The sequence below is a fragment of the Giraffa tippelskirchi genome, chromosome 11 (genome assembly GCF_054371585.1).
Source record: "Giraffa tippelskirchi isolate mGirTip1 chromosome 11, T2T-mGirTip1v1.2.pri, whole genome shotgun sequence".
NCBI lineage: Eukaryota > Metazoa > Chordata > Mammalia > Artiodactyla > Giraffidae > Giraffa > Giraffa tippelskirchi.
In genome coordinates, this window is record NC_137285.1 from 38116172 (window position 1) to 38143837 (window position 27666).

General features: G+C 36.1%; 1 protein-coding gene and 1 pseudogene across 1 annotated transcript in view; one reads left to right on the forward strand and one right to left on the reverse strand.

Moving 5' to 3' along the window:
• The window catches only part of LOC145525355 (uncharacterized), a 337940-nt gene extending 310879 nt beyond the window's left edge, over positions 1-27061 (reverse strand). Inside the window, exons 1-5 of the mRNA XM_081538152.1 lie at positions 26968-27061; positions 26602-26847; positions 25327-25855; positions 13300-13363; positions 4987-5058 (exon numbers count right to left, since the gene is read on the reverse strand). Coding sequence (XP_081394278.1) covers positions 4987-5058; positions 13300-13363; positions 25327-25376 — 186 coding nt within the window. The 5' untranslated portion in view covers positions 25377-25855; positions 26602-26847; positions 26968-27061. The remainder of the gene's footprint in view (positions 1-4986; positions 5059-13299; positions 13364-25326; positions 25856-26601; positions 26848-26967) is intronic.
• LOC145526355 (monocarboxylate transporter 10 pseudogene) lies at positions 6480-7607 on the forward strand (annotated as a pseudogene).
• Positions 27062-27666: the final 605 nt, after the last annotated feature.

A 27666-nucleotide genomic window follows, 5' to 3' on the forward strand; every position in this document is an offset into this window, starting at 1 on the left:
GGAGGATCAATTTGTATTGTTTTAAGCTACTAAAAGTATGATGACTTGTTACAGCAGAAATAATACAGTCCAAGCACGGAGTCCAGATAGTTTTCTGAGGATGAAGTTCAAAGAAGGAAAAAATAAAATAAAATAAAGAGATAAGTCACTGTGTTGATTAGGTGTCAATATCTGGGTATATTGGTTAAATAAAGCTAGATTGTCTGGAGAGGGCTGCTATTTAGGTGTGCAGTCCTTCCTGATATCCAACTGCCTCTGCTACACCTATGAGGACTCTGCCTCAGAGCTGCAGTAATAAGAGGCTAAATTGGCTATATTATGACTCATTATCACTCCCTTAGGTGAAGAGAGATAATTCTGAGGTGTGTTCTACATTTTCTCCCAGAGTTGTTTTAATCTGCTCAATAACATACTCTTTATTATCTTTTTCCCCTTCCCTTTACTTCCCCCTTCCCAAACTGGTATTTCTGGGGATTGTTTCACAAATATCACACTTATATGCAAATTTTTATCCCTTGGTCTGCTTCCGGGAAACATAATCTAAGATACTGTAATATATCACAATTTAAAAGATTATGAATATTCACTAGATATTTTGTCAGTCATAGTTGTTAGTTTCTAGGAAGATAAACTAACTCTGGACTGGCCGAATTAAACAAAGAATGTATCAAGTAGATACACAGCAGCTCACAGAATCTTTGGAAGAACTAGAGAAGAAAGATTTCAATTAAGCACTCAGGAAGAATTCCCCAAAACTGAGTAGCTATAGTAGTGATCTAGCGACAGAACTCCTGAAATTGCCACTAGACTCTAGTTGGACTGCTGTCACTTCTGCTGCCTTCTTCTGCTCTGAAAAATTAATTGAACTGTAGCTACTAATTAATGCTGCCTTCCCTGGTGGCGCAGTGGTAATGAATCTGCCTGTCAAAGCAGGAGATGTGGGTTTGATTCCTGAGTTGGGAAGATCCCCTGGAGAAGGAAATGGCAACCCACTCCAGTATTCTTGCCTGGGAAATCCCATGGACAAAGGAGCCTGGTGCGCTACAGTCCACGGTGTAGCAAAGAGCTGGACACAACAGAATGACGGAGCACAGCACAACCACTAATGCTACTGATAAAACTGCCACTGCTGTACTAAGGACAAGTACTTACCCCAGTGCTACCCAAGAGAAAAATGTTCTACAGCTTCATGCTTCCTATGCCACTAGTTGGTGAGTTAAGTATGAAGTGACTGCATTTGACTGGCAAGACAGAGTTGACATATCTACTTTCTGATGGAAAGGGAGGCTGTGAAAATGAGTGTCTAGCAATCTCAACTTTTTAATAACAATAACAGGCAATTTCTACTTCCCACCAAAACTCATAAGGTGGGGAATTTCTGAACTAGGAAGAGGGTCTATTTGACCAAAAGGAATGTCAATGTTCAGTGAACATTACTTATCGGAAAACACATATGAGAGTTTCTGCCACCTTACAATTACATAATTCTCTGAAACCAAACTCAAAGTTACCAGAACAATAGAAATTATAATCATTTACTTGACCTGATTTGGGATGCACCACCTCTGTAAGAGTCAATAACTCCAACTTAATATGGTTCTACCATGCTCCCCAAACTCCATTTAAATATCAGAGGAAAGCTATGGACTCTTTCTTTATTTTTATTGCATAAGAGAATATTTATTGATGTAGGAAAATATTCACTTTTTAAAATGCATGTATAAGACAAGAAAAGGATTACCAATGCGTATGATCTCAGCTTTCTCTTCTCTCTATCTGAAAAGAATTCTAACTCTGCCCAGTAGGTTTCTTTCTTTCTTTTTGATGTATTATTTTATATGGCATATTGTATGGAATTATCTCCCTGGAAAGGCTCACTAGTGCCGGTAAGAGATATAGCAGGCACAGCTCCTCGGCTTGGTATCCCCCAATAGCTGGTCTTATTCAAAAACTGCTTTTCAGTTCTTACTTTATGGTTGTAGCTCTTGGAGAAAATGAGAGACATTTGCAATCGCTGCTCACAATCCCCTCATTTCACTGTGTACTTGTTACTAGACCAGTTAGCTTAGAGCAGATCTCCCGCTATTCTTAAGAAATTAACATATAACTGCTCTATTTTGTCTTCAACTGCTGTATTTTTTCCCCAATAACTTTCGAGGGCTATCATGAGTCCTTGTATCAAGTCCTTATATCAAAGTCCTGATGCCTTTTCTAAGGTGTCACTTTCCTTTTACCTCCCCACCTTTGCTCCTTCTCTCGCCGAGAGAATACTGACATATCATCACATTCTAGAAGAGAAAATGTTGGCTTTACCCCATTTCTTAATCTGGCATAAAAACAGGCCTAAATAGAAATCTTAATGAAACTCTACTGAGGGATTCACATCACTATGATGATTAATTTCATATGTCATCTTGACTGACTCTTGGGATGCCCAGATAGCTGTTTAAATGTATATTTGTGCATGTCTGCAAGGGTTTTTCCTGGAGATTAGCATTTGAATCGGTGGTCTGTACAAAGCAGCCCAATGTGAGCAGGCATCGTTGAACCAGTTGAGGATCCAAACACAGAACCAAAAGACAGAAGACTGCTTGACCTGGACACTGGTTTCTCCTGACCTTAGACTGGGACTTACACTATCAGTGTTTCTGATTCTCTCCCCCTCCCTCCCTCTCTCCCTCTCAGTTTTGTTTTTCTGGAGAATGCTGACTAGTAGAGTCATTCCTAGAGTAAGGCTGACTAAAGACCTTTGTGAAAGTCATTCAGTTGTGCCTAACTCTTTGCAACCCTCTGGACTATACAATCCATGGAATTCTCCAGGCAAGAACACTGGACTGTGTAGCCGTTCCCTTCTCCAGAGTATCTTCCCAACCCAGGGATTGAACCCAGGTCTCCCGCATTGCGGGCAGATTCTTTACCAGCTGAGCCACAAGGGAAGCCCAAAGACCTTTAAGCTTACAATATTAGTACCTACGTGTAACGGATTACTTCCTGGCTCCCCAGAGGCCCCCAAGCCATATTCATCCTAACAACACTTAGAAGGAATCTCCTTTGGTTGAAGGCCATTGTTTCAATTGTAGCTATCACTGTAATCAGTATGCAAATCAGGCACTCTATAATGTTATCATCTTTCAAAATCAAAGAAATTAGATGCCTTTGAAATTTTTAAGAATTCTGATGCTGAATTTATTTTACCACAAACACTGCTATCTATAGTAGTAAATTAACAGAAAATTATTAGTATAAAAATGTTCTTTGAACTAACCCATCTGAGTCTCCTCCTTTTTTTTACTAAAAGAAGTCTGGTGTGAGACACAAAAGATATTCACATAATTCATGTTCACTGCCTCTTCTTCCTTCATTAAGCAACCCTGAAATCATGAGCAAGTTATTTTGTATCTACTCTTTTCTTTTATTAGTAGAGGAATGTTAGAAGTGTTTAGCCTAAGTATACAGAGATGTTTGGTCTCTAGGAAGATATGCAAAGGCAAGTGCTGGCTTTTCCATTTGATTTCTGACCAGATTTTATCCAAACTCTAAATGAACAATTTCTTGCTATTCTGAAACTATGTCATACTTTCCTGTATCTGTGCATTTACTCACACTGTTTCTTTTCTCCTCATTCCCATTATCTTCTCCATCTGTGCTGTCCATTTTCAAGGATTTCAAATCTATTGTGTTCCAAGATACTTCTCTTGGTTCTCTCAGCCAAAGGGAACTGTGCACTTTTAAATCATCATAATACTTTACAAATTCAGCACATTCTGCTGTGAATTACAGCTGTGTCATGCTTGTCCTAGCCTCTTATGGGTCTGCAGGCTACCTGAGGCCTGACTCTTTGGGCTTACCTGAGCAGCATATATCAATTGAACCACATATTCAGAAAGTATTTGTTGAAATTATTTGAACTGTATGAATTCTAAATCAGTTCATTTAAAACAATAATGAAAAGTGAAAGTGAAGTCACTCAATCGTGTACAACTCTTGGCGACCCCATGGACTGTAGCCCACCAAGCACCTCTGTCCATGGAATTCTCCAGGCAGGAATACTGGAGTGGGTTGCCATTTCCTTCTCCAGGAGATCTTCCCAACCCAGGGATTGAACCTGGTTCTCCCGCATTGTAGGCAGATGTTTTATCATCTGAGCTGCCAGTCAACATGTCTTAAAAAAGAGATCAGACTTTCTGTAGGATTCTATGAGGAAGTGAGAGAAAACATGTACTTTGGAACGAGGCACATAAGATTGAAATTTTGGCTCTATAACTAATCACCTGTGTGGTAAAAAATCAATTATTAAAGCTCTCCCTCAGCTTCAGTTTCCTAATGTGTAAAATGTAAGTGGTACTATTCACTTTTCAGGTCTCTTACCCCACTATCTCATGCTAGTATGAGATAGTATGTGTCAATCACCTGTCATTTGGTATACAAATCTCAGAAATTAGAATTATTATATACATCAATGTAAATGAAACCCAATAGGTATTTGTGTAAATACAGTTCGTCTACTATCTGTATGATTTAGAAAAGTGGCAATACTGAAAATAAAGTCAGTTATTTGATCCTTCAACAAACATTACAATATTTTTGTTTGAAAATTATACAAGGATAAATACTTCATCAAGCACATTAAAATCAGTACAAAAGGGAAGTAGCTCATTAACTATTAGATAACTGACATATATTTGAAATACAGGCATTTGTATTGTTAAGGTAAACACATAGTTATTAAAGCTATGTATCTATCTTTATTTTGTATGCCAAAGAGGATTGATGAAAGTCAAAAAGCTGAAGAAAAACAAAAATTCTGCATGAAATTCCTAGGAGTTTTTTTCCCTTTACTCAGTTATTTCTATGCTTTGGAAGAGAAACACAGTTGAATGTTGCATTGCCTTCAAAGTGGGGAATGACTATTATACATAAAGTCACAATATGTAGCCTAACAATTTTAGAGGAGAGCTAAAATTTTAAATCACTCCGGGTACTCACAATTCTGCTGCTCTCAGAAGGATCCAAATGGGGTGACTTGGTCAGGCAACTGAAGAATAGTGGAGGATACATCTGTAAGCACAAAAAATAATTTATTTTTTCAGTAATCTATTTCCAAGAGCCCCCAAATTTGCCTGGCAGGTAGTAGTAGTAGTAGTAGTAGTAGTAGTAGTAGTAGCATTAGTGTGTTCAGTAGTGTCTGACTCTTTGTAACCCCATGAACTGTAGCCTGTCAGGCTCCCCTGTCCACAGGCTTTTCCAGACAAGAATACTAGAGTGGGTTGCCATTTCCTCCTCCATGGTATCTTCCCAACCAGGAATGAACTCAAGTCTCCTGCCTGCATCTCCTGCACTGGCAGGAGGCTCCATCTGCGGCACCAGGATAGTAGGATCTTAACAAATATTTGTTCTGTGGATGAAAAATGATGCCAGCCACATTTTCAAACAAAGGATGCTGTGGCATTCTAGCCACCAGCCACAACCTACCAGACCCTGACAGTGAGCCCTGAGGAGCTCAGGAAGGAGAAAAAGGGGCTTTCCTCAGCTACCCGCAGTGGTGCACCCTGAGCAGACTCAGGATGGGGAAGAACTGGATCCTGGTCTTAGCTAGCCAAGGTGCATAACAAAGGAACATTTTCAAGGAGCCCAGACTCTTGCATCTTCCTATACTTAGAAAAGCTTTGAAAAAAAAAAAAAAAGGTTTTATTTTCTTCTATTAGTAATCTTTTATTAGTAATCTTCTATTAGTAATCTTCTAGTAATCTTTTGATGTTCTGATTACCTGGTTTATGTTGCAAAACTCCTATATAACCTGGTTCATCCTTTACCTCTTCAGAGTAGTCCCTCAGTGCGATCTGAGAGGATATCCTTCAGGCCAGTGTGAGCTGGGTCCTGTCTGACTCTTTGCCACCGCATGGACTGTAGACCGCCAGGGCCTCTGTCTATGGGATTTCCCAGGCAAGAATAATGGAGTGGGGGGTATCCATCCATTTCCTTCTCCAAGGGATCCTCCTCATGCAGGATAGAACCCATATCTCCTGCACTGGCAGGTGGATTCTTCACCACTGAGCCACCTAAGATACCTCTTCTAGGCTTTAATCCTCAGGAAATTCACCAAATCAAACACAATTTTCAACTTTTAGGTTGTGCCCTTTTTTCAGTTAACAGCTGAATGACTTATTTAATAAATATTTGAAATATAGAAATATCCAGAAGTTTCTGTGATCAAACTACCAGGTAGATATATAGACAGATAGATAGCCTAGATCTTTTGCTTGGTATTAGTAAACATTTAAAAAAACAAAAACAGAGTGTGAGATGCCAGGCTGTGGACGGGGAGGCCTGAGTCTTAGCTCTGCGCCGCGTGCTGGGGCTCCACAGCCCGCGTGGGACTCTCTAGCCCGCTAGCCTTACTTGGCTGCTCCTGCGGCTTTTGGCCGGGAGCTTGGCCCCGCCCACCCGCCCAGTGCCGTTCAAGAGGGTCGCCTGCGGTCATGGTGCCCTCCTAGAAGGAGCCCGCCACCTCGCGGGGGATCAGAGAGAGTTAGCCACCCAGGTCCCGCCTCCTTGGGGGCTGCTTGGCTGCTTGGCCCTGGACCCTCTGATGGCCGGAGGCGGCCACAGCAGAAAATGTGGAGGTAGAGCTGGTGCGCGCTGGGCTCCCTGAGCTCCGTGAGGCCAACTCGGGCTGGCTGGTGATGTTGGCCACCCTGTGAGGCCACCGGTCCGTGTTCAGCATCCCAGAACGCCTGTGAGGTGCTCTTCACGTCACTGCTGAAGAACCTGGGGTCCAAGAACGGTGGCAAGATTGTCTTTAAGACAGCTTGGGTAAGTGCTCTCTCCGTGAGGATGATTTTCTTCTGCTGCCCATTAGCGTCTTCACAGAGATGTTTGATTATCAGAAAAACAGGTGTGGTGGGTGCTGCTGTTGAGCTTGTTGGACTCTTGCCCGGTTCTTTAATAACCTTCATCGAGCCTCTATACCTTTTCCTGTGGAATCCTGTTTGCCAGGATTTGCCAAAATCCTGTTTGCCTACCTGCCTCACTGGTCATTCGGGGGCACTATTTCAAGAAGCTCCTTGAACGGGTGAATGGCAGTGAGATCGCTGGCAGCAATGCCTTCCTGGTTTTGCTGCCTTTCCTTCTGAGGGTTCTGACTGACAGCTGGGGCCTCTTTAGATACAAAGAGTCCTCTGCGTCTTCACATTTGTTCTCTTTCTGGTTGGCTTTACTTACGGACCCCTTGCATTCTGTGTAAAGATGGTGGAGCCAAAGGAGGCAACAGATTCTCCCTCTTTTCCGGGAGAAACTTCAGTTATCCCCAGTTCAATTTTGCCGTCTTCAGGATGACAGCTTATGTTGTGTCGGCAGTTGGAATATCGGTTGCACTTTTAGGAGACTGTGTGCCTTATTTTCACTTGAGTTGGCCATGCCCTGCTGGGGTCATTTCAGAAGTGGAGTGCTGCTTCTTAGCCACACTGCGCCAAGACCAAAGTTTTCTTTGCCTTGCAAGTTTTCCTTCTGTTCCCTCAGAACTAGAACAGAGGCAAGGTTGGACCATCCCCACCCTCAGCATGCTGAGCAGCCCCCGACTGAACTCCGGAGGAAATGGGCTAATGTGAATGAGGCATTATCACATAACCCTTTTTCCAGCTTCCACATCTCCTCCTTTAGTCTAGTTTCTTGCCTGGAGAATCCCACGGACAGAGGATCCTGGCAGGCTATGGTCATAGGGTCACAAAGAGTCAGACACAGCAGAAGCCACTTAACACGGCACAGCATAGCACACTTTATGAATATGAGAAAATTAAAATGCTTTTCACAATCTATGACAAGCAGTATATATACATAGTTTTACGTTCAATATTGTTTCCTGCAATAAACATAAAGCGTTAGCTGAAGAAAACATGAGCAAATGTGTAAATTTTAGAAAGCTATCTTATGATTTTTATATCAACTAGAAAGCAAATTATGATAGAGAAAAAATAAGTATTAAACTACTTATACATGATATAATTAAACACTTTAAAATTCTATTTATTTCTGTTTTGAGCTGTACAGCTAATTTTGTTTGTTTTTAATTTGTCGGAATTGATAAGGACTGACTCATCAAAAGTAGCTATTAATTATACAGGAGACCCTTCATAAGAAACTTAGCCTATGCTGAACCATAGTTTGATTCAGATATGTGTGTGAGATGTTTTTAATTTGTACTATCTTTCGTGAGTGACCATGGTAACAACTGTGTTATGTACTTATACAACTATTTTATTTCTTTATCTCTATATTTAGTCTTCAATAGTTTATGCTCAGATATTTAAAAATTATTTTTCCTTCCTCAAGGAATTAGCAGGAGAAAACAATTCTCTGAGATGAGATGTAGAATTTAAAAATCATATTCTTGCTGCTCTTGTTTTTCGGAATGGATTTTTGTGTTAGCAAAAACAATTACCAGTGTTGTTTTTAATGCTACAATTTAATAATTTGTGTAAAGGTATTTAGTAGTGAATAGCTACAGTCTGTTGCCTCTGATAGGTCTTATTTTTTTCACCTTTTGTCCTCTTCTCTTTGATATTCACTGAGAATTATAGGGTTATTTGATGTCTGTTAGACAGTTGTAAAAATAAAGTACTAATAGACTATGTATATATATATACTTAAAAATAATGGGCACATTGAATTGGTTTGAGTTGTTATGTGAGTCACATTATATTAGTCTACAGTTTGGAAATAGCTATTTTCCATGGCTCAGACAGTAAAGAATCTGCCTGTAATGCAGGAGACCTATGTTCGAGCCCTGAGTTGGGAAGAGCCCCTGGAGAAAGAAATGGCAACCTACTCCAGTATTCTTGCCTGGAGAAATCCATGGACAGAGGAGCCTGAGGGGCTACGGTACACTGCGATGCAAAGAGTTGGACGTGAGTGAGCGACTTTCACAGCTTGGAAATAAATACTTTCAAATAAATAAAATAATAAAAATATTATTCTTTTTGAAACTAGTTTTACTTCCTAAAGTAACCTATAATAGTCAAATCTCTATAAGGTGCCTGATAGTTAAATTTCCAAATGATAAAAAGTGGCTTTATTCAAAGGCGATTGCTGATAGTTAATTCTGTGGTTGTCCCTTTCTTTGATTTGAACCTAATAATTTATGTACATTACTATCTTCTTACTTTACTCTTTATTCTCATCTACATTTACATTAGACATAGGAGAAATTAGGACAGCAACATCTGGCTTTAATGAACTAGAAATAGTCATATAACTAACGTCATCATCATTCAAGACTGCATTTTGTTTTTCCACACACTGTTTGAAACAGTCACATCAGATATACCAAACAGAAGGAACAGCACTAAAAAAGCAAATTAGTTTACTCTACAAAGAATTAGAAACATGAATCCAAAAGTCCTACTATATTCACTTCAGTTATTTTCTAGTTGATTGATAATTTTAAATAATTTATAATTTTATGACATATCTCAAATAATTTTTCCTTTTCCTTTTATACAATAAAGAAATAATGCAGATATATGACAAGAACATGGTTCAAATGATAAGAAAGACTCAAAATGAAAATCTCTTTCTCTGTCCTACTGTTTCTTCCCAGAAAATAACCCTGTCAAATTCTGATCTTTTTTGAAGTTTTTTTTTTTAATTGAAATGTAGTATATTTATTAGTTTTGGGTGAATAACATAGTGCTTCTTTTTTAAAAATTTATTCAACATTTTTAAGATTATACACCATGTAACGTTATTTTAAAATAATGGCTATTCCCGTGCTGTACAAAATATCTTTGTAGCTCATTTATTTTTGTGTATTAATAATAGTTCATAGCTCTTAATTTCCCACCTTTATCTCACCCTTTCCCCTCCCTCTTTCTGATGGTAACCGTTTGTTGGTTTTTGTTTTCTATGTTTGTGATTCTGTGTCTTTTCTGCTATATGTATTCGTTTTTTTTATTTTTCAAGATTCCATATAAAAATGATAATGTACAGTATTTGTCTTTGTACGACTTACTTCACTAAGTATAATACCATCTGGGTCCATCCATGTCGTTGCAAATGGCAGAATTTCATTCTTTTTTATGGCTGAGTAAAATTCAATTGTATATATATGTAATACACATTATATATACCTATTCAATTATATATATATGCATATATATATATATAATTGAATATGTGTATAATGCCACTTCTTTATCCAGTCATCTGTTGATTGACACTTAGGTTGCTTCCATATCTTGGCTATGGTAAATAATGCTGCTGTGAACATTGCGATGCATGTATCTTTTGAATTAGTGTTTCCAGTTTCTTCAAATACATACCTAGTAATGGAGTTGCTGGCTCACAAGGTATACTATTTTTGGTATTTTGAAAAACGTCCATACTGTTTTCCATCGTGGTTGTACCAGTTTACATTCCCACCGACAGTATACTAGGGTTCCCTTTTTTCCACATCCTTGCCAGTGTTTGTTATTTGTAGACTTTAGGTGATAGACATTCCAACAGGTGTGAAGTGACATCTCATTGTGGTTTTGATTTGCGTTACTCTGATAGCTAGAGATATTGAGTATTTTTTCAGATGCCTAATGGACATCTGCATATCTTCACTTAAAAAATTTCTTTGATCTCTGTTCAGTTTGTACTCCTGATGTTTGTGTTTTTGATATTACATTGTATAAGCTGTTTATGAATTTTGGACATTAACCCTTTATTTGTTATACCCTTAGTTGCTATTTGAGGGTTTTTTCGTATCTTTTTGATTGAAACAAGTTCACTGTCTTCTCATTTTGCTTAACTTTCTCTGTCTTTATGAGTTTAGTTAAAACAGTTACCTATCCCAGTTGTGCTTCATTGAGACCGGCAAGTAAGCATTAAGGTACATTATAAAAAAACTGCCAAAACCAAATCTTTAAAAGAACTAAGGGAAAAAAGACCTATTACATTTAAAGGAACTACATAAAGGATACATTTTTTTAGCCAGTTTTTTTAAAATAATTAATTTTTTAATTGAAAGGTAATCGCTTTACAAAATTTTGTTGTTTTCTATCAAATCTCAACATTTTTTAATAAAAGTTTTTATTTAAAGACTTTTAACCTATAATTACATATCCAGCATAAATATGCTAGGAATATGCAGAGGAAATAAAGACATCTCTAAACAAAGTGAAGCTATGGGAACTTCATACCAGCAAAGCTGTACCTTGTCTAGTATTTATGATGATATTTACAGGCCCAGATTGATTGTGAAGATACTTATGGACTCAAAGGAGAATGAAAAATGATATACGAAACAAACACCCATCATGAAAAATGGAGTGGCTGTATTAATAATAAAGTCAATTCCAGAATGAGAAAGATTACCAGAAATAAAATAGACATTTCACATTGATAAACGTTAAATTAACCATAAAGAGATAGCAATTCTGAAAGTATTAATATATGTATATAGCTTCAAATTTTGTCAAAATATGAAACTGAAGTGATAAGGAAGCAAACTGAGATTATAGTTGGAAATGTCAACAGTCCCGCTCAGTCATTTATTGAGTAACTATATAGCAAATCAATAAGGGTATAAAAATCTTGAGATATGTTGTTGTATTAGTTGCTCAGTTATGTCCAACTCTTTGCAACCCCATGGACTATATAGCCTACCAGGCTCCTCTGTCCATGGATACTGTTAACCAAATAGAATTAACTGGCATTTATAGAAAAGTATACCTAATCAGAATAGACTGTATTTTGTTTCAACCCCATATAGTTAAAACTAGAATAGGCCATGTGCCAGACCATAAAATAATTCTTAATAAATATGAAAGTTTTAAGAATGTGTTTTTGAGAAAAATGGTATTATATTAGAAATCAGTAACAAAAAAAATCTATAAAATACTCAACTATTTGGAAATTAAGCAGCATATTTTTAAATGATCTATGAGTTTAAGAAAAAAATCATATAAGGGAAATTAGAAAATATCAGTATTTTAAAATAAGTTATAACATATCAAAATGGGAGGGATGTAGCTAAATTAGGGCTTAGTAACTAACTTTTAAATGTTTATAGAAGAGAAGAAATTTTAATGTCTACCCAGAGAAGCTAGAAAAAGAACAGCAAATTAAATTCAAAATAAGCAAAGGGGAAAAAATAGTAAATAGAATTAAATCAATTAAACACAAAATGGAGAAAACAGAAATAAATAAGAACAAAACTTGATTCTTTAAAAATATTAGTAAAATTGGTAAATCACTAACTAGACTAATCAAAAAAAATGGAGAAAACACAACTCAATAATTTAGAAATTAAATTGGTAAACCACTATAGATCCTTTAGAAGCATAATAAAGTAATATTATGATAAAATTATTAATTTACTTAGGTGTGAACAAATTCATTGAAAATAAATTACTAAAATATCTATAGAGCAAATTTACAAAATAATAATCTTATATATTAAAGTAATTGTTTTTTAAGCTTTCCATCTAAGAAAACTCCAGGCCACAAGCCTTATCAAAATTCTATTCTAAAATATTATAAGAAAAAAATTTACAAAAACTCTTTCATAAAGGAGCAATTAGCACTTCTCACCTTACTTTATAAGGCCAGAAATTTCAAAGACATTACCAAAAAAAGAAAGAAAGGAACTACACACTAATATCATTCGTTAACATCGGACTCAGGTTAGCAAACATTTGGTTTCAAAGCTCACGGAGTAAATATTTTATACTTTGTGGGTCATATTGTTTCTGTAGAAACTGCTCAACTCTCCCATAGCCATGTAAAAGCAGTCACAGAGTATAGTTAAATGAATTGACATAGCTAAGTTCCAATAAAATTTTAATTATCAGACTAACCTCTGATTTAGGTGCTATAAATCCTCAACAAATATTAGCAAAACTCACTCAGCAAGCTCCATAAATGTTAATATATACTGACCAAATTTTGTTTATTGCAGGAATGCCACACTTGTTAAATTAAAAATCAAGCAATATAATTCATTGTATTCATTACAGGAGAAACAAAAACATATTATTATCAATATATCAATAAATTTAGAAAGTATCAGACAAATCTAACACATGCTCATAATAAAACTACTAGCATTTTAGCAATAGAATAAAATTTCATTTTGATGAAACACATCAACAAAAACCAAAGCAATAAAACTATAGCTAGCATCACAATATATGTTAAAAACTGAAAACTTTCCCTTAAGACTGCAAAAAAGGCATGTATATATATTCATCATTTGTATTCAAACTAGAGGTGCAATAAGTCAAGAAAAAGGGGGAGAAAAAAAAAACAAGGTCATACCAGTTCAATAGGAAGAAATAGTTGCCTGTCTTCACAGAGGACATAACCTTGTTTGTAGAATATCCTAAGGAACAAAAACAAAAAACAATGCAACAACCATAAAAACCTACCAGTGCTAATAAAGGAATTTAGTAAAGTGATAAAATAGTGGGTTAATGTGTATGTGTGTGTCAGTTCAGTTCAGTTCAGTCGCTCAGTCGTGTCTGACTCTGCGACCCCATGAATCTCAGCACACCAGGCCTCCCTGTCCATCACCAACTCCTGGAGTTTACCCAAACCCATGTCCATTGAGTCAGTGATGCCATCCAACCATCTCATCCTCTGTCGTCCCCTTCTCCTCCTGCCCCCAATCCTTCCCAGCATTAGGGTCTTTTCCAATGAGTCAATTCTTCGCATGCGGTGGCCAAAGTATTGGAGTTTCAGCTTCAACATCAGTCCTTCCAATGAACACCCAGGACTGATCTCCTTTAGGATTAGTATGTATGTATAAATTGGAATTACAATCACAATATCAGGTACAGCATTATATTTTAATGTGATATAATTAGGTATAAATTTAATAAAGCATGTTTAGGAATTATACAAAGAAAAATACAAATTAGAAATCAACAGCCAAGAGATAGCTCAAAAATGCCCATACATTTATCACCTAAGCATCCTATTTGCACTTAACCAATAGAACAAAAAAATTTGAAAGTAAAAAGAAACAGTTTTGAATTGAATGATATTAAAGATACCTCATATTATAATTTGTAGCATGCAGCTAAAAAACCACATTCAAGGAAAACTAAAAAGAAAAAACAAACAAACAAACAGGGATCCATACCAGGGTAATGGAATGGAGCACTCAATATTGTTTTGCTGCCAATTCATACAAGTTAATCTATAGATAGACACAATGGTAATAAAATTTTCAGCATATTGTTGGTAGAAATTGACCAACTGATTACAAAATGTAACTCAAAGCACTTGGACAAAACAATTTCAATTAAGAAAGAACAGTGCTGGAGGAGTTTCACCATCTGAAATCAAAATTTGCACACATCATCTATGTTTACCGAGGTGGTTGATGGTATTAACATAAAGATAGACAACTAGATTAATGGAACAGAATGGAGTCCAGAAGTCAGTTACATTTACTTGGTCAATTTATTTTTAAACATAGTACCAAAATGACTCATTAAAACGTTAACATCTTTTTAAAATATATGATGCTAGAATACTTTATTCTCTTGTTGTACAAGAAACTGTTTTCTTGGCCTTAAATTAGGCATTCTGTTTTAATAGAGAATAGAAGAAACAAACTATAGAGTAGGATAAAAAAATCAAAAATTCATTTGATAAGGAAACTGTATCCAGAATTACATTAATAATTACAACTATTACAGTAATAACAACACAACCAAGTTAAAAATTAGTCAAAAGATGCAAAAATAATACACAAAATAAGATATACAAATGCCTACTGGCACATGAGTAAGTTGTTGCCATTATTGGTAATCAAAGAAATGCAAAAGAAGACCTCAGTGAGATACTGCTACATACTTATTAGATTTCAAAAAGACCATCAACACTCATTGTTGGCATGGATGTGGACATTAGTGATGAGAGGATAAAATGATTAATGTCATCTTGGAAATAAGCTTCTCAGTTTCTCTTAAAGTTAAACATAAAGTTTGTTTCTTAACATGACCCTGCTGTTCCATACACTGCACTTAGGTATTTAAATAAGATAAGTGAAAATATATGTATACAAAAAAAAAGTGCACAGGCATGTCCATAATATAACAAGAATATTCATAGTTGCTGAAAACAGGAAACATCTAAATGTCCACCAACTGGAGTCTGGCTAGGAAAAATGTATATGCATGTAGTGAAATAACTCTCAGCATTTTAACACAAAAAATGGAAAAAAGCTACTATTATGTACAAAAATTGATAAACATCAGAAACAGTATTCTATTCAGCTAATCAAAAGAAGCCAGATATTCCATGTATAGACATGAAATTCTGTTACAGTTTAATAAGAAACATATAAGAAAACACAACAGTGGTTGCTTCTTGATGGAGTGGGGAGAGATATGGAATTTGGGAAGAAGCAGAAGGGCTCTTTCTCAAATGGTGAAAATATTTGTATTTTGATAGGAGTCTGAGTTATCAAGTGAAAGATATTTTCAAAAGGTGTTGAATTATACACTTAAATTTTATTCATTTCACTGGATGTAAAATATACCTCAATACAAAGATCCCCACACTCTGATACATATGTGCAATGCCCAGTGCAATTTAGAACATATCAGTGACACATGTTGAAAAGCACTGACCAGATAATAGGAGTGTGAAACATTTTAAGCATGGAATTATATGTTAATACTTTTCAATGATATATTTGTATTTTTGATAGATCAATAAGAAAACTGCATAGGGAATGAAATAGAAATTAGCAATGCTTGAGATAGAAGGTTCAGTTAAAATTGAGAAAATTGCCTTTCATTTAAAAAAATTAAAAATGGGCTATTTCTCTGGTAAGAATTGCAAACCTACAAATAGCAGCTGGCCTGATGTCTAACTGAGTCAACCTCAGGAAACACATAATGAAAATTGAATAACTTGGTAATCAGTATATTCTTATGCAAAGTCAAATGTCCATGATTTAAGAGAATATTTAGTATTTTATGAAATAAAGACATTTGTATTTCTATATATTCAATCTCTCACCCTAAAGTCATATGTTCAAACATTTTGGATACATCAGCCATTTTAATATACAAGCTTACAATTTTCCTTTGGATATGGTTATTTTATAATTTTGACATCATGTGATAAAGAATCAAAGAAAAATAAATCTTTTATATCATTTGTATCATTATACTATTAAATTATATTAGTTATGTACATAATGTATGTAACAATGTTGATACTGCTCTACATACATACAAGTGAATTTAAAGGTTTTCTCTCATTATACAAGTGATGCTTGCTTCTTAATGTACTTCATAAAATTATTGAAACAGTTGACTTGATTTTAAGTGAAAATTTTCAATGACATATTATTATAGTATTGATTTTGAGATTGGATCTATTTTAATTCAAATATCATAACCTCAGCTTTGCTTTTGCTGACAGTTCTAATTAAAGATGTTCTTCATGCCTCCCACCTCAGCACACAACATGTACCTTCATGCATTATTTTGTTTCATTTTGTCCATGTTAATTATCCCTATCTGAAATAATTTTTGCTTACAAGTTACTTTCTATATCCACTCACTATTGTATACATTTTACAGTGGCATACATTTTACAATGGCAGAGATTTTTCTTGTTTATGTAATATCCCCAGTGTCTACAATATTGCCAAGTTCTTAAAATGTTCTTAAAGTATTTGAATGAGCAAATAAAATGATGAATGAATAAATGTTCTAAAAGTATCTAAAATAGTAGGCATGTATTGCATGTCTTTGATTACATTTCTTTTTACTTCCATTTGTTAGATAAAAAAGAGAAAGAGTCATGTTTTCTGTTCTTTTTCTCCTTTTTTTTTCCTGACTAATGTTGAGAAGTCAAGGGTGGAAAGGAATCAGTATTGTGGGATTGTAAAAATAATTGTTCAACATGGTTTGTTTGAATGATCATAACCAAACTCTAATTCACATCACAATGGGAATAATTCTTGTTTTAAGAAATGGATTGGAAAAACCTCAAGCTTCAGTTCTTACAATTGTGCATGTAAGTAGATAAGTAGGTTTAAGAAAAGGTCATTGAAATTACAACCATTTATTAAATAAAAAATGATCCATAGCCAAAGCCCCAAAGTTTTTTATCTTGATGAGCAGAGTAGGAACAGCTAAATCTGGTTCAAATCAGCTTTAGGTAAATGATTATTAGATTCCATCAGTCAGTGATTTTGCTTTCTCTCAGTTCAGTTCAGTCGCTCAGTCGTGTCCGACTCTCTGCGACCCCATGAATTGCAGCACGCCAGGCCTCTCTGTCCAACACCAACTCCTGGAGTTTACCCAAACCCATGTCCATCGAGTCGGTGATGCCATCCAACCATCTCATCCTCTGTCGTCCCCTTCTCCTCCCGCCCCCAATCCTACCCAGCATTAGGGTCTTTTCCAATGAGTCAACCCTTCGCATGAGGTGGCCAAAGTATTGGAGCTTCAGCTTCAATATCAGACCTTCCAATGAACACCCAGGATTGATCTCTTTTAGGATGGATTGATTGGATCTCCTTGCAGTCCAAGAAACTCTCAAGAGTCTTCTCCAAAACCACAGTTCAAAAGCATCAATTCTGCGGCGCTCAGCTTTCTTCACCGTCCAACTCTCACATCCATACATGACCACTGGAAAAACCATAGTCTTGGCTAGACGGACTTTTGTTGGCAAAGTAATGTCTCTGCTTTTAAACATGCTATCTAGGTTGGCCATAACCTTCCTTCCAAGTAGTAAGCATCTTTTAATTTCATGGCTGCAGTCACCATCAGCAGTGATTTTGGAGCCCAAAAAAGTAAAGTCTGACACTGTTTCCACTGTTTCCCCATCTATTTCCCATGGAGTGATGGGACCAGATGCCATGATCTTAGTTTTCTGAACGTTGAGCTTTAAGCCAACTTTTTCACTCTCCTCCTTCACCTTCATCAAGAGGCTCTTTAGTTTTTCTTCACTTTCTGCCATAAGGGTGGTGTCATCCGCATATCTGAGGTTATTGATATTTCTCCCGGCAATCTTGATTCCAGCTTGTGTTTATTCCAGCCCAGCCTTTCTCATGATGTACTCTGCATATAAGTTAAATAAGCAGGGTGACAATATACAGCCTTGACGTACTCCTTTTCCTATTTGGAACCAGTCTGTTGTTCCATGTCCAGTTCTGACTGTTGCTTCCTGACCTGCTTTCTCTCATCCTGTGCTAAAAAAAAAAATAATAATAAAACTTTCCAGTGCCACACTCTACTTCTCTCAATATGAAATAAATTTTTATAAAAAATCATGTTAATTGAAAGTAATATAGTCTTTAAAGACTGCAGATGAGCTTAATTACTCAAGAACCAGTTTGAATGTGTTCAATCAAATAGTCTGAACAATCTTAGTTCAATCAAACAGCAAAAAAATTTTCCCAAACCACAGGTAGGTGCTGGATACTGTTTAAATTTTAGCTAATTAAAAATGTTTGATCTACCGTGGTGGATCTCAGTGGAAGATCATTAAAAGAAAATAATCCATGCAAGTTTCAGGTAACACCTAGTCTATAGAGTTTGCATCTGACTTAATGAAGTTCATAACATTATTTGTTGACCTATCCAATAAAGGTATTATTTAAAGTTTAAATGTAATAGGTATATAATTTTATGTTAGTTTCAGATATACCAAGATATGCAGCATTTTTTGACTTCCCAGGTGGTGCTAGTGGTAAAGAACCCATCTGCCAGTGCAGGGAACGGAAAAGTCATGGATTCGATCCCTGGGTCAGGAAGATCCCCTGGAGGAGGGCATGGCAACCCACTCTAGTATTCTTCCCCGGAGAATCCCCATGGATGGAGGAGCCTGATGGGCTACAGTCCATTGGGTCACAAAGAGCTGGACAACTGAAGCGACTTAGCATGCATTCATGCATACAGCACATTTTATGTGTCTCTTGGCCATCTGTATGTCATCTTTGAAAAATTACCGTTTAGATCCTCTGCCCAGTTTTTGAGCAGATTGCATATTTTTTATGAAGTTGATTTGTATAAGCTCTTTGTATATTAACTTTATATATATATATATATATATATATATATATATGTATATATCCTTTGTAAATATTTTTGTCCATTCAGTAAGCTGCCTTTTTGTTTTATTGATAGTTCCTTTGCTCTGCAAAAGATTTCGTCTGATGCAGTCCCATTTGTTTATTTTTGCTTTTGTTTCCTTTGCCTGAGGAAATGGATCCAAAAAAATATTGCTAAAACCCATGTCAAAGATTACACTGCCTAGGTTTTCCACTAGGGTTTTATGGTTTCAGAGCCTACATTTAAGATTCTAATCAACTTTGAGTTTATTTTTATATATGCTCTAAGATAGTCTAATTTGATTTACATTCCAGTCTTCCCAAAACCATTTATTGAAGAAGTATCTTTTCATTGTATATTCTTTTTCTCCTTTGTTGTAGATTGTTGTAAGTCTTGTCCGACTCTTTTGTGACTAATTGACCATGTAAATGTCGATACATTTGGGGGCTTTTTATTCTGTTTTATTGATCCATGTCTGTTTTTGTGCCAATACTATATTGTTTTGATTGCTGTAGCTTTGTAGTATAGCTTGAAATCAGGTAGTGGGACACCTTCAACTTTGTTCTTTCTCAAGATTGTTTTGGCCATTCTGAGTCTTTTGTGCTTTCATATCTGCACAAATGGGCTCCTTGGAGACCTGGGTTTGATCCCTGGGTTGGGAAGATCCCCTGCAGAAGGGAATGGCAACCCACTCCAGTACTCTTGCCTGGAGAATTCCTGGCAGGCTACAGTGCATGGGGTAACAAAGAGTTGGGCACAACTGATTGACTAACATACACACAAATTTTATAATTATTTATTCTAGTTCTGTTAAAAATACATTCGTGAATACTGCAATGGCTTATCAAGTTAATTTACTTTATAAAATATTTACAAAAATGATCAGTATCCTTTAATAGATAATTTTACACATTAAGTAGTAGTTTAAATAGTTGCTCTTGCTGCTGCTACGTCACGTCAGTCGTGTCCGACTCTGTGCGACCCCATAGTTGCTCTTTGTTAATATCTAAAATAATGAAAACTTCTCAATGACTTCTCTGAATAATAACTTTTTGATTGTCAGCAATGAATTTCTGCAAAATAAAATGCAATATAAATATGTAATTTTCTAATAAAAGTGAAAGTGTTAGTTGCTCAGTTGTGTCCAACTCTTTGTGACCCCATGAACTATATACTCTGCCCATGGGGTTCTCCAGGCAAGAATACTGGAGTGGGTTGCTATTCCCTTCTCCAAGAGATCTTCCCAACCCAGGGATCAAACTTAGGTCTCCTGCAATTGCAGGCATATTCTTTACCATCTGAACCATCAGGATTATATATAGTATGTATCAGCTAGGTGCAAAATATTTTATCTCAATACCAGAAAGAAAATAGAAATCATTTAAGTCAAACATCAGTAAGCCAATTTGCCTTTTTCTAATTGAAACAAAATGATTTTCATATGTCTTCAACTTTGAGCCCATATCCAATTTGGATACAACAGAAAAATAATTCTATTTCACATTTATCAATATATCTATTAATAGACACACAGTTACAAACACACTCACATTATCTAAACTCTCACTATTTTAAATCTTGCAGAGCAAACTAAGAAAACTAAAAGACTTGACTATCTTAAAAAGTATATATCTATATATTCCACTTATGTTTAAATATATATTATTAATATCTAACATATATTGTATATTTATTATATGCAATGATTTCTTTTATCTTCTTACAAATACCAACATATCTATTCTCTATAATATTCTTATGATAAAGTTATACTTATTATCCAGATTTTATAAATAGGGAAAAGGGAGAGCAACTGCCCAAGGTCACATATATTGTAAATTAAAAGTGAACTTTTTAACCGAGAAAGCCAAGTTCTCAAACACATTCTTATACTGCCTCTCATATAAATTTTTTCTTTCTTTTGTTCTCAAACTCATGCATAGTTCGTCTTAAAAGATGATTTTAAGGAATGTATTACTTGACAGAAAGTGATTCAAAGAACATTTCTTCTGTTATTGATGTTTCAATAAGAGAGAATATATTTGAGATGGGCATTTTTAAAGCAATGTCTAACAAACCCATAAAGATTTTACTCATTCAAATGATTCGGCAATGAAAAAATTTATAAGTTCTGGATCAATTTTCAACTATGTGAAATGACATCATGAGAAAGACATTTAAAAAAACAATTATTGCCCCATGGTAATTGATTAGAGAATAACTGTAGTTGCACATATAGTTTTGTAAGCCAATACACCATTATTTTTCTCCCTGAACTGCAAGATAGCAGGGTCACAACTGACCACCCACAAGTTTGATCAATCTACCAAATACTTCCAGACTTTTCTGTGAGTTCATGACTTTTCATTAGCAAACCCCAGTCTTAAATTCTTGTCTATCCAAATGGTTATTTTCACTTGATAGAAAATTTAAAAGTAGTTTACAGAAATCACAATAGTGCACTGAATTTTAAGTGGATTTTAGCCATATTATAAAACTAGAAAAATGATGTTGTTTATTAAAACCATATTTTTGAATTAAGTTTCTGCAAGGATTCAGATGGTATACAGTGTTATTGTGTAGGGAAGTACCGTAGTTCTCAAGAAGTGGTGCATATTTCAGTTCTAGACATGAGTTTCTATGACAAATTCACATTTTCATTTGATCATCTAGTAAATAACAACATAAAATCCTTCACAAATGCCAGAATTACAGTTATATAATCCTCTGGGTACTCTTAATTTGGAGAAGCTTGTTTTGATCATTTGTAGGGAATGGATATATAATGCTTGTGGTAATACTTATTAAAATATTTAGTGTAGTCTTTCAATGTTGTAGACATTTTTGATGGATGTTTTATATATATATATATATTTAGTTGGTTCTGTCCCACATTTGCTTTTTACATTTCAGGCTATAATATAAAAGCATCTATTGTTCTAAAGACGAATTTGGATTTTGGAAATTCTAGAATTCAGCCAAATTCAATAATTTATTTTTCTATTTCTAAATATCCATCTACTTTGAAATATATTCTCAATTTTATAATTTAACATGAACTAGTGTGATCACAGTCCTCCTCTACCCTCTTTTTAAAGCACATCTTCTAGTTGGATTAGCTAACACAGTAATCTTTTGGCTTCTTCCTTACTGTTTTTTCTCATCCCTTTGTTTTCTATAAAGCCAGATGTTGGCATCCTTCAAGGCTCAACCATAGCCCTTAGCCATCTCATTCTCATGGATTGCTTTAATCATCACCTAGATATATAGAGTCTGTCTTTATATAGACCTTCCCATGTACCTCTTCACTGAATTCTAACTCATAATCTGTCTCCTATTCTGCAGTGTGGTCTTCTTCCATTGTTTACTATCTTATTAAATAGTATCACTGTTGTTTCCATTCTTGACATCCTTCAGAGTATAGCCCATTAATCCAATCCACCAAACATTTTATTGTAGTTTCTGCTATGACACTTTTGCCCTACTTCTACTGCATATTTCAAAATCCCAGTTACAGGTATGTCTCTCTTGCATTCCTTTACCTTCAGTTGCTCTATTTGTACACACACTCTGTTTCTGCCTTGCAAATACATCCTCTGAATTTCTGCCAATATCATCAAAATGTAAATCTGAGTATGCCTCTTTGCCTAAAATGCTCCAGTTAGTTTTTTCTGTCCTTTTGATAAGGACAGACTTCTATAACATGTTCTAACAGATCTTACTTGCTCTGTGTCCTACCTACCATTTTGGTTTCTCCCCTACTACAGTTCCTTTACTTCTTTTCTCTTCAAATAAAGCAAAGTTAGAAGAGTCATACTTCCTGATTTTAAAACTTACTGTGTTTGTGTTCATCAAAATAGTGTGATGCTAGCATAAGAATAGTCATATAGAGAGTCCAGAAATAAACTATTTTAGTTACATGATACATATTCTTCCCGAGTACACAAAGACCATAGAATAAGCCTTAACAAATTGAAGATGATTGAAATTCAAGTACCATTTTTTAGCTACAGTGGTATAAAAATAGAAATCAGTAACAGAAGGAAAATTGAAAAATGTACAAATATGTAGAAATTAAGCAACACATTCCTCAAAAACCAATGTGTTTTGAAGAAATCAAAAGAGAAATCAGAAAGTATCTTAAGACAAATGAAAATGAAAACACAGGTCACCAAAACTTTGGGAAAGAGGTTCTAAGAGGTAAGTTTATAGCAATAAATATCTACATTAAGGAAAAAACTCAAGTAAACACTGTAATTTATACCTTAAGGAACTAGAAAAGACATACTACGCATCAAAAAAAATAGTAAATCCTCAGAGTTATCATCATAAGGAAAAATTAAATTTTTAAAATTCTGTATCTATGTGAGATGATCGATGTTCATTAAACTTACTGAGGCAATTATTTCATGATATTTTTAAGCCATATCATTACACTATGTACCTTAAACTTATCCAGTGCTGTGTATGTCAATTATGTATCAATAAAACTGGAAAACATAGAATAAATACTTAGGAATAAATTTAACAAATGAACTGAAAGATTTATACACACAAAAATTTAAGAATGTTTGAAGAAATTAAAGAAGCCACAAATAAATGAAAATATATTCTGTGTTCATAAATTAGAACAATTAGTATTGCTAAAATATCCATTCTCTCCAGAGATCTACAGACTTTTCACAAATAGCAAAAGATCCTAAAATTTATGTGAAACCACAAGACTACAAACACCCAACATATCCTGAGTAAGAAAAACAAAACTGGAGATATCACACTAACATATTTCAAAATATATTTTGAAAACTGTATTAATCAAAACAGTATGATGCTGGCATACAAATAGACTTTCTCACCCATGAAGCAGAATAGAGAGCCTAGAAATAAACACACACATACATAGTCAAGTAATCTTTGACAAGGGTGCCAAGAATTCACAATAGAGAAAGAATAGTCTCTTCAATGAATAATGTTGGGAAAATCAGATAAACACATATAAAAATGAGTTAGATCCTCATATATACAAATTCAACTCAAAATGCATTAAAGCTTTAAATGGAAGACTTGAAGTTGTAAAATTCCTAAAAGAAAACATAGAGGATAAGCCCTTTGATGGTCTTCCAAATAATTTTTTGGATATGGTGCTAGAAACACAGGCAAAAAAAGTAGCAATATACAAGTGGGACTATGTAAAACTAAAGAGCATCTGCACAGCTAAGGTAGCAACATGAAAAGGTAGACTACAGAGTGGGAGATATTATACGTATATATATTTAAAATATATAATTATGTATTACTATATATAAAGTATCTATTTTGGATAATCCAAATATATGTATGTTTTGGTTGTCCTTTCTCTGCTGTGAATTCTTGGCACAATTGTCAAAGCTTACTTGAATATATATAACTCAGTCCTGGAGAAGAGCATGGCAACCTACTCCAGTATTCTTTCCTGGAGAATCCCATGGACTGAGGAGTCTGGTGGGCTATAGTTCATAGGGTTGCAGGGAGTTGGACACTACTGAAGCAACTGAGCACACACCCATATAACTCAGTAGCTATTATACAAAATAATTAAAAATGGGCAAAGGAACTGAGAAGCTCTATAAAGTCAACAAAAACAAGACCAGGAGCTGACTGTGGCTCAGATCATTAAATCCTTATTGCCAAATTCAGACTTAAATTGAAGAAAGTGGGGAAAACCACAAAACCATTCAGGTATGATCTAAATCAAATCCCTTATGATTATACAGTGGAAGTGACAAATAGATTTAAGGGACTAGCTCTGATAGACAGAGTGCCTAATGAACTATGGACAGAGGTTCATGACATTGTACAGGAGACAGGGATCAAGACCATCTCCAGGAAAAAGAAATGCAAAAAAACAAAATGGCTGTCTGAGGAGGCCTTAAAAATAGCTGTGAAAAGAAGAGAAGTGAAAAGCAAAGGAGAAAAGGAAAGATATACCCATTTGAATGTGGAGTTCCAAAGAATAGCAAGGGGAGATAAGAAAGCCTTTCTCAGCGATCAATGCAAAGAAATAGAGGAAAACAATAGAATGGGAAAGACAAGAGATCTCTTCAAGAAAATTAGAGATACCAAGGGAACATTTCATGCAAAGATGGGCTCAATAAAGGACAGAAATGGTATGGACCTGACAGAAGCAGAAGATATTAAGAAGAAGTGGCAAGAATACACAGAAGAACTGTACAAAATAGATATTCATGACCCAGATAATCATGATGGTGTGATCACTCACCTAGAGCCAGATATCCTGGAATGTGAGGTCAAGTGGGCCTTAGGAAGCATCACTATGAACAAAGCTAGTGGAGGTGGTGGAATTCCAGTTGAGCTATTTCAAATCCTCAAAGATGATGCTGTAAAAGTGCTGTACTTGATATGCCAGCAAATCTGGAAACCTCAGCAGTGGCCACAGGACTGGAAAAGATCAGTTTTCATTCCAATCCCAAAGAAAGGTAATGTCAAAGATTGTTCAAAATACCACGCAATTGCACTCATCTCACATGCTAGTAAAGTAATGCTTAAAATTCTCCAAGCCAGGCTTCAGCAATACGTGAACTGTGAACTTCCAGATGTTCAGGCTGGTTTTAGAAAAGGCAGAGGAACCAGAGATCAAATTGCCAACATCTGCTGGATCATCAAAAAAGCAAGAGAGTTCCAGAAAAACATCTATTTCTGCTTTATTGACTATGCCAAAGCCTTTGACTGTGTGGATCACAGTGAAAGAGATGGGAATACCAGACCACCTGAACTGCCTCTTGAAAAACCTGTATGCAGAACAGGAAGTAACAGTTAGAACTGGACATGGAACAACAGACTGGTTCAAAATAGGAAAAGGGGTATGTCAAGGCTGTATATTGTCACCCTGCTTATTTAACTTATATGCAGAGTACATCATGAGACACGCTGGGCTGGAGGAAGCACAAGCTAGAATCAGGATTGCCGGGAGTAATATCAATAACCTCAGATATGCAGATGACACCACCCTTATGGCAGAAAGTGAAGAGGAACTAAAGAGCCTCTTGATGAAAGTGAAAGAGGAGAGTGAAAAAGTTGGCTTAAAGCTCAACGTTCAGAAAACTAAGATCATGGTATCTGGTCCCATCACTTCATGGCAAAAAGATGGGGAAACAGTGGAAACAGTGACAGATTTTATTTTGGGGGGCTCCAAAATCACTGCAGATGGTGATTGCAGCCATGAAATTAAAAGACACTTACTCCTTGGAAGGAAAGTTATGAACAACCTAGATAGCATATTTAAAAGCAGAGACATTACTTTGCCAACAAAAGTCCGTCTAGTCAAGGCTATGGTTTTTCCAGTAGTCATGTATGGATGTGAGAAGTGGACTATAAACAAAGCTGAGCACCGAAGAAGTGCTGGTTTTGAACTGTGGTGTTGGAGAAGACTCTTGAGAGCCCCTTGGACTGCAAGGAAATCCAACCAGTCCATCCTAAAGGAGATCAGTCCTGGGTGTTCATTGGAAGGTCTGGTGTTGAAGCTGAAACTCCATACTTTGGCCACTTGATATGAAGAGCTGACTCATTTGAAAAGACCCTGATGCTGGGTAAGATTGAGAGCAGCAGGAGAAGGGGACGACAGAGGATGAGATGTTTGGATGGCATCACCGACTCAATGGACATGAGTTTGTGTGGTCTCCAGGAGTTGGTGATGGACAGGGAAGCCTGGCGTGCTGCGGTTCATGGGGTTGCAAAGAGTTGGACATGACTGAGCGACTGAACTGAACTTTACTGAAAGGGACTGAATAAGTTCACCAAAGAAGACAAACAGATGGCCAACAGTTACATGAAAAGTTATGCAACATCACTAATCATCAGGGAAATGCAAATCAATAACACAATGAGATAACACCTCACTCACGCTAAGGAGGATGTGCTTAGTTGCCCAGTTGTGCCTGACTCTGCAACCCCGTGGACTGCAGCCCACCAGGCTCCTCTGTCCATGGAATTCTCCAGGGAAGAATACTGGAGTGGGTTGCCATGCCCACCTGTAGGGGATCTCCCCAGCCCAGGGATCGAACCCAAGTCTCTCTCATTACAGGCAGATTCTTTACCAACTTAGCCACCAGGGAAGCCCAAGAATACTGGAGTGGGTAGCCTGTCCCTTCTCCAGGGGATCTTTCCAAACCAGGAATTGAACTGGCGTCTCCTCCATTGCAGGTGGATTCATTACCAGCTGAGCTGCCATGGAAACCCAGAAGTGAAAGTGTTAGTCGCTCAGTCATGTATGGCTCTTTGCGACCCAGATGAACTGCGGCCCTACCAGGCTTCTCTGTCCATGGAATTCTCCAGGCAAGAACACTCGAGTGGCTAACCATTCCCTTCTCCAGGTATCTTTCCAACCTAGGGATCGAACCTGGGTCTCCCACATTGCAGGCAGATTTTCTACCATCTTATCCACCAGGGAGGGCCAAAGGAGGATGGCTGTTATCAAAAAGACAAGAGATGACAATCACTAGTAAGAATATTCTCTTTTGTATACTGTTGATGGGATGGTAAATCTGTACAGTAATTATGGAAAATGGCATGGAGCTTCCTCAGAAATAGAACTACTATATGA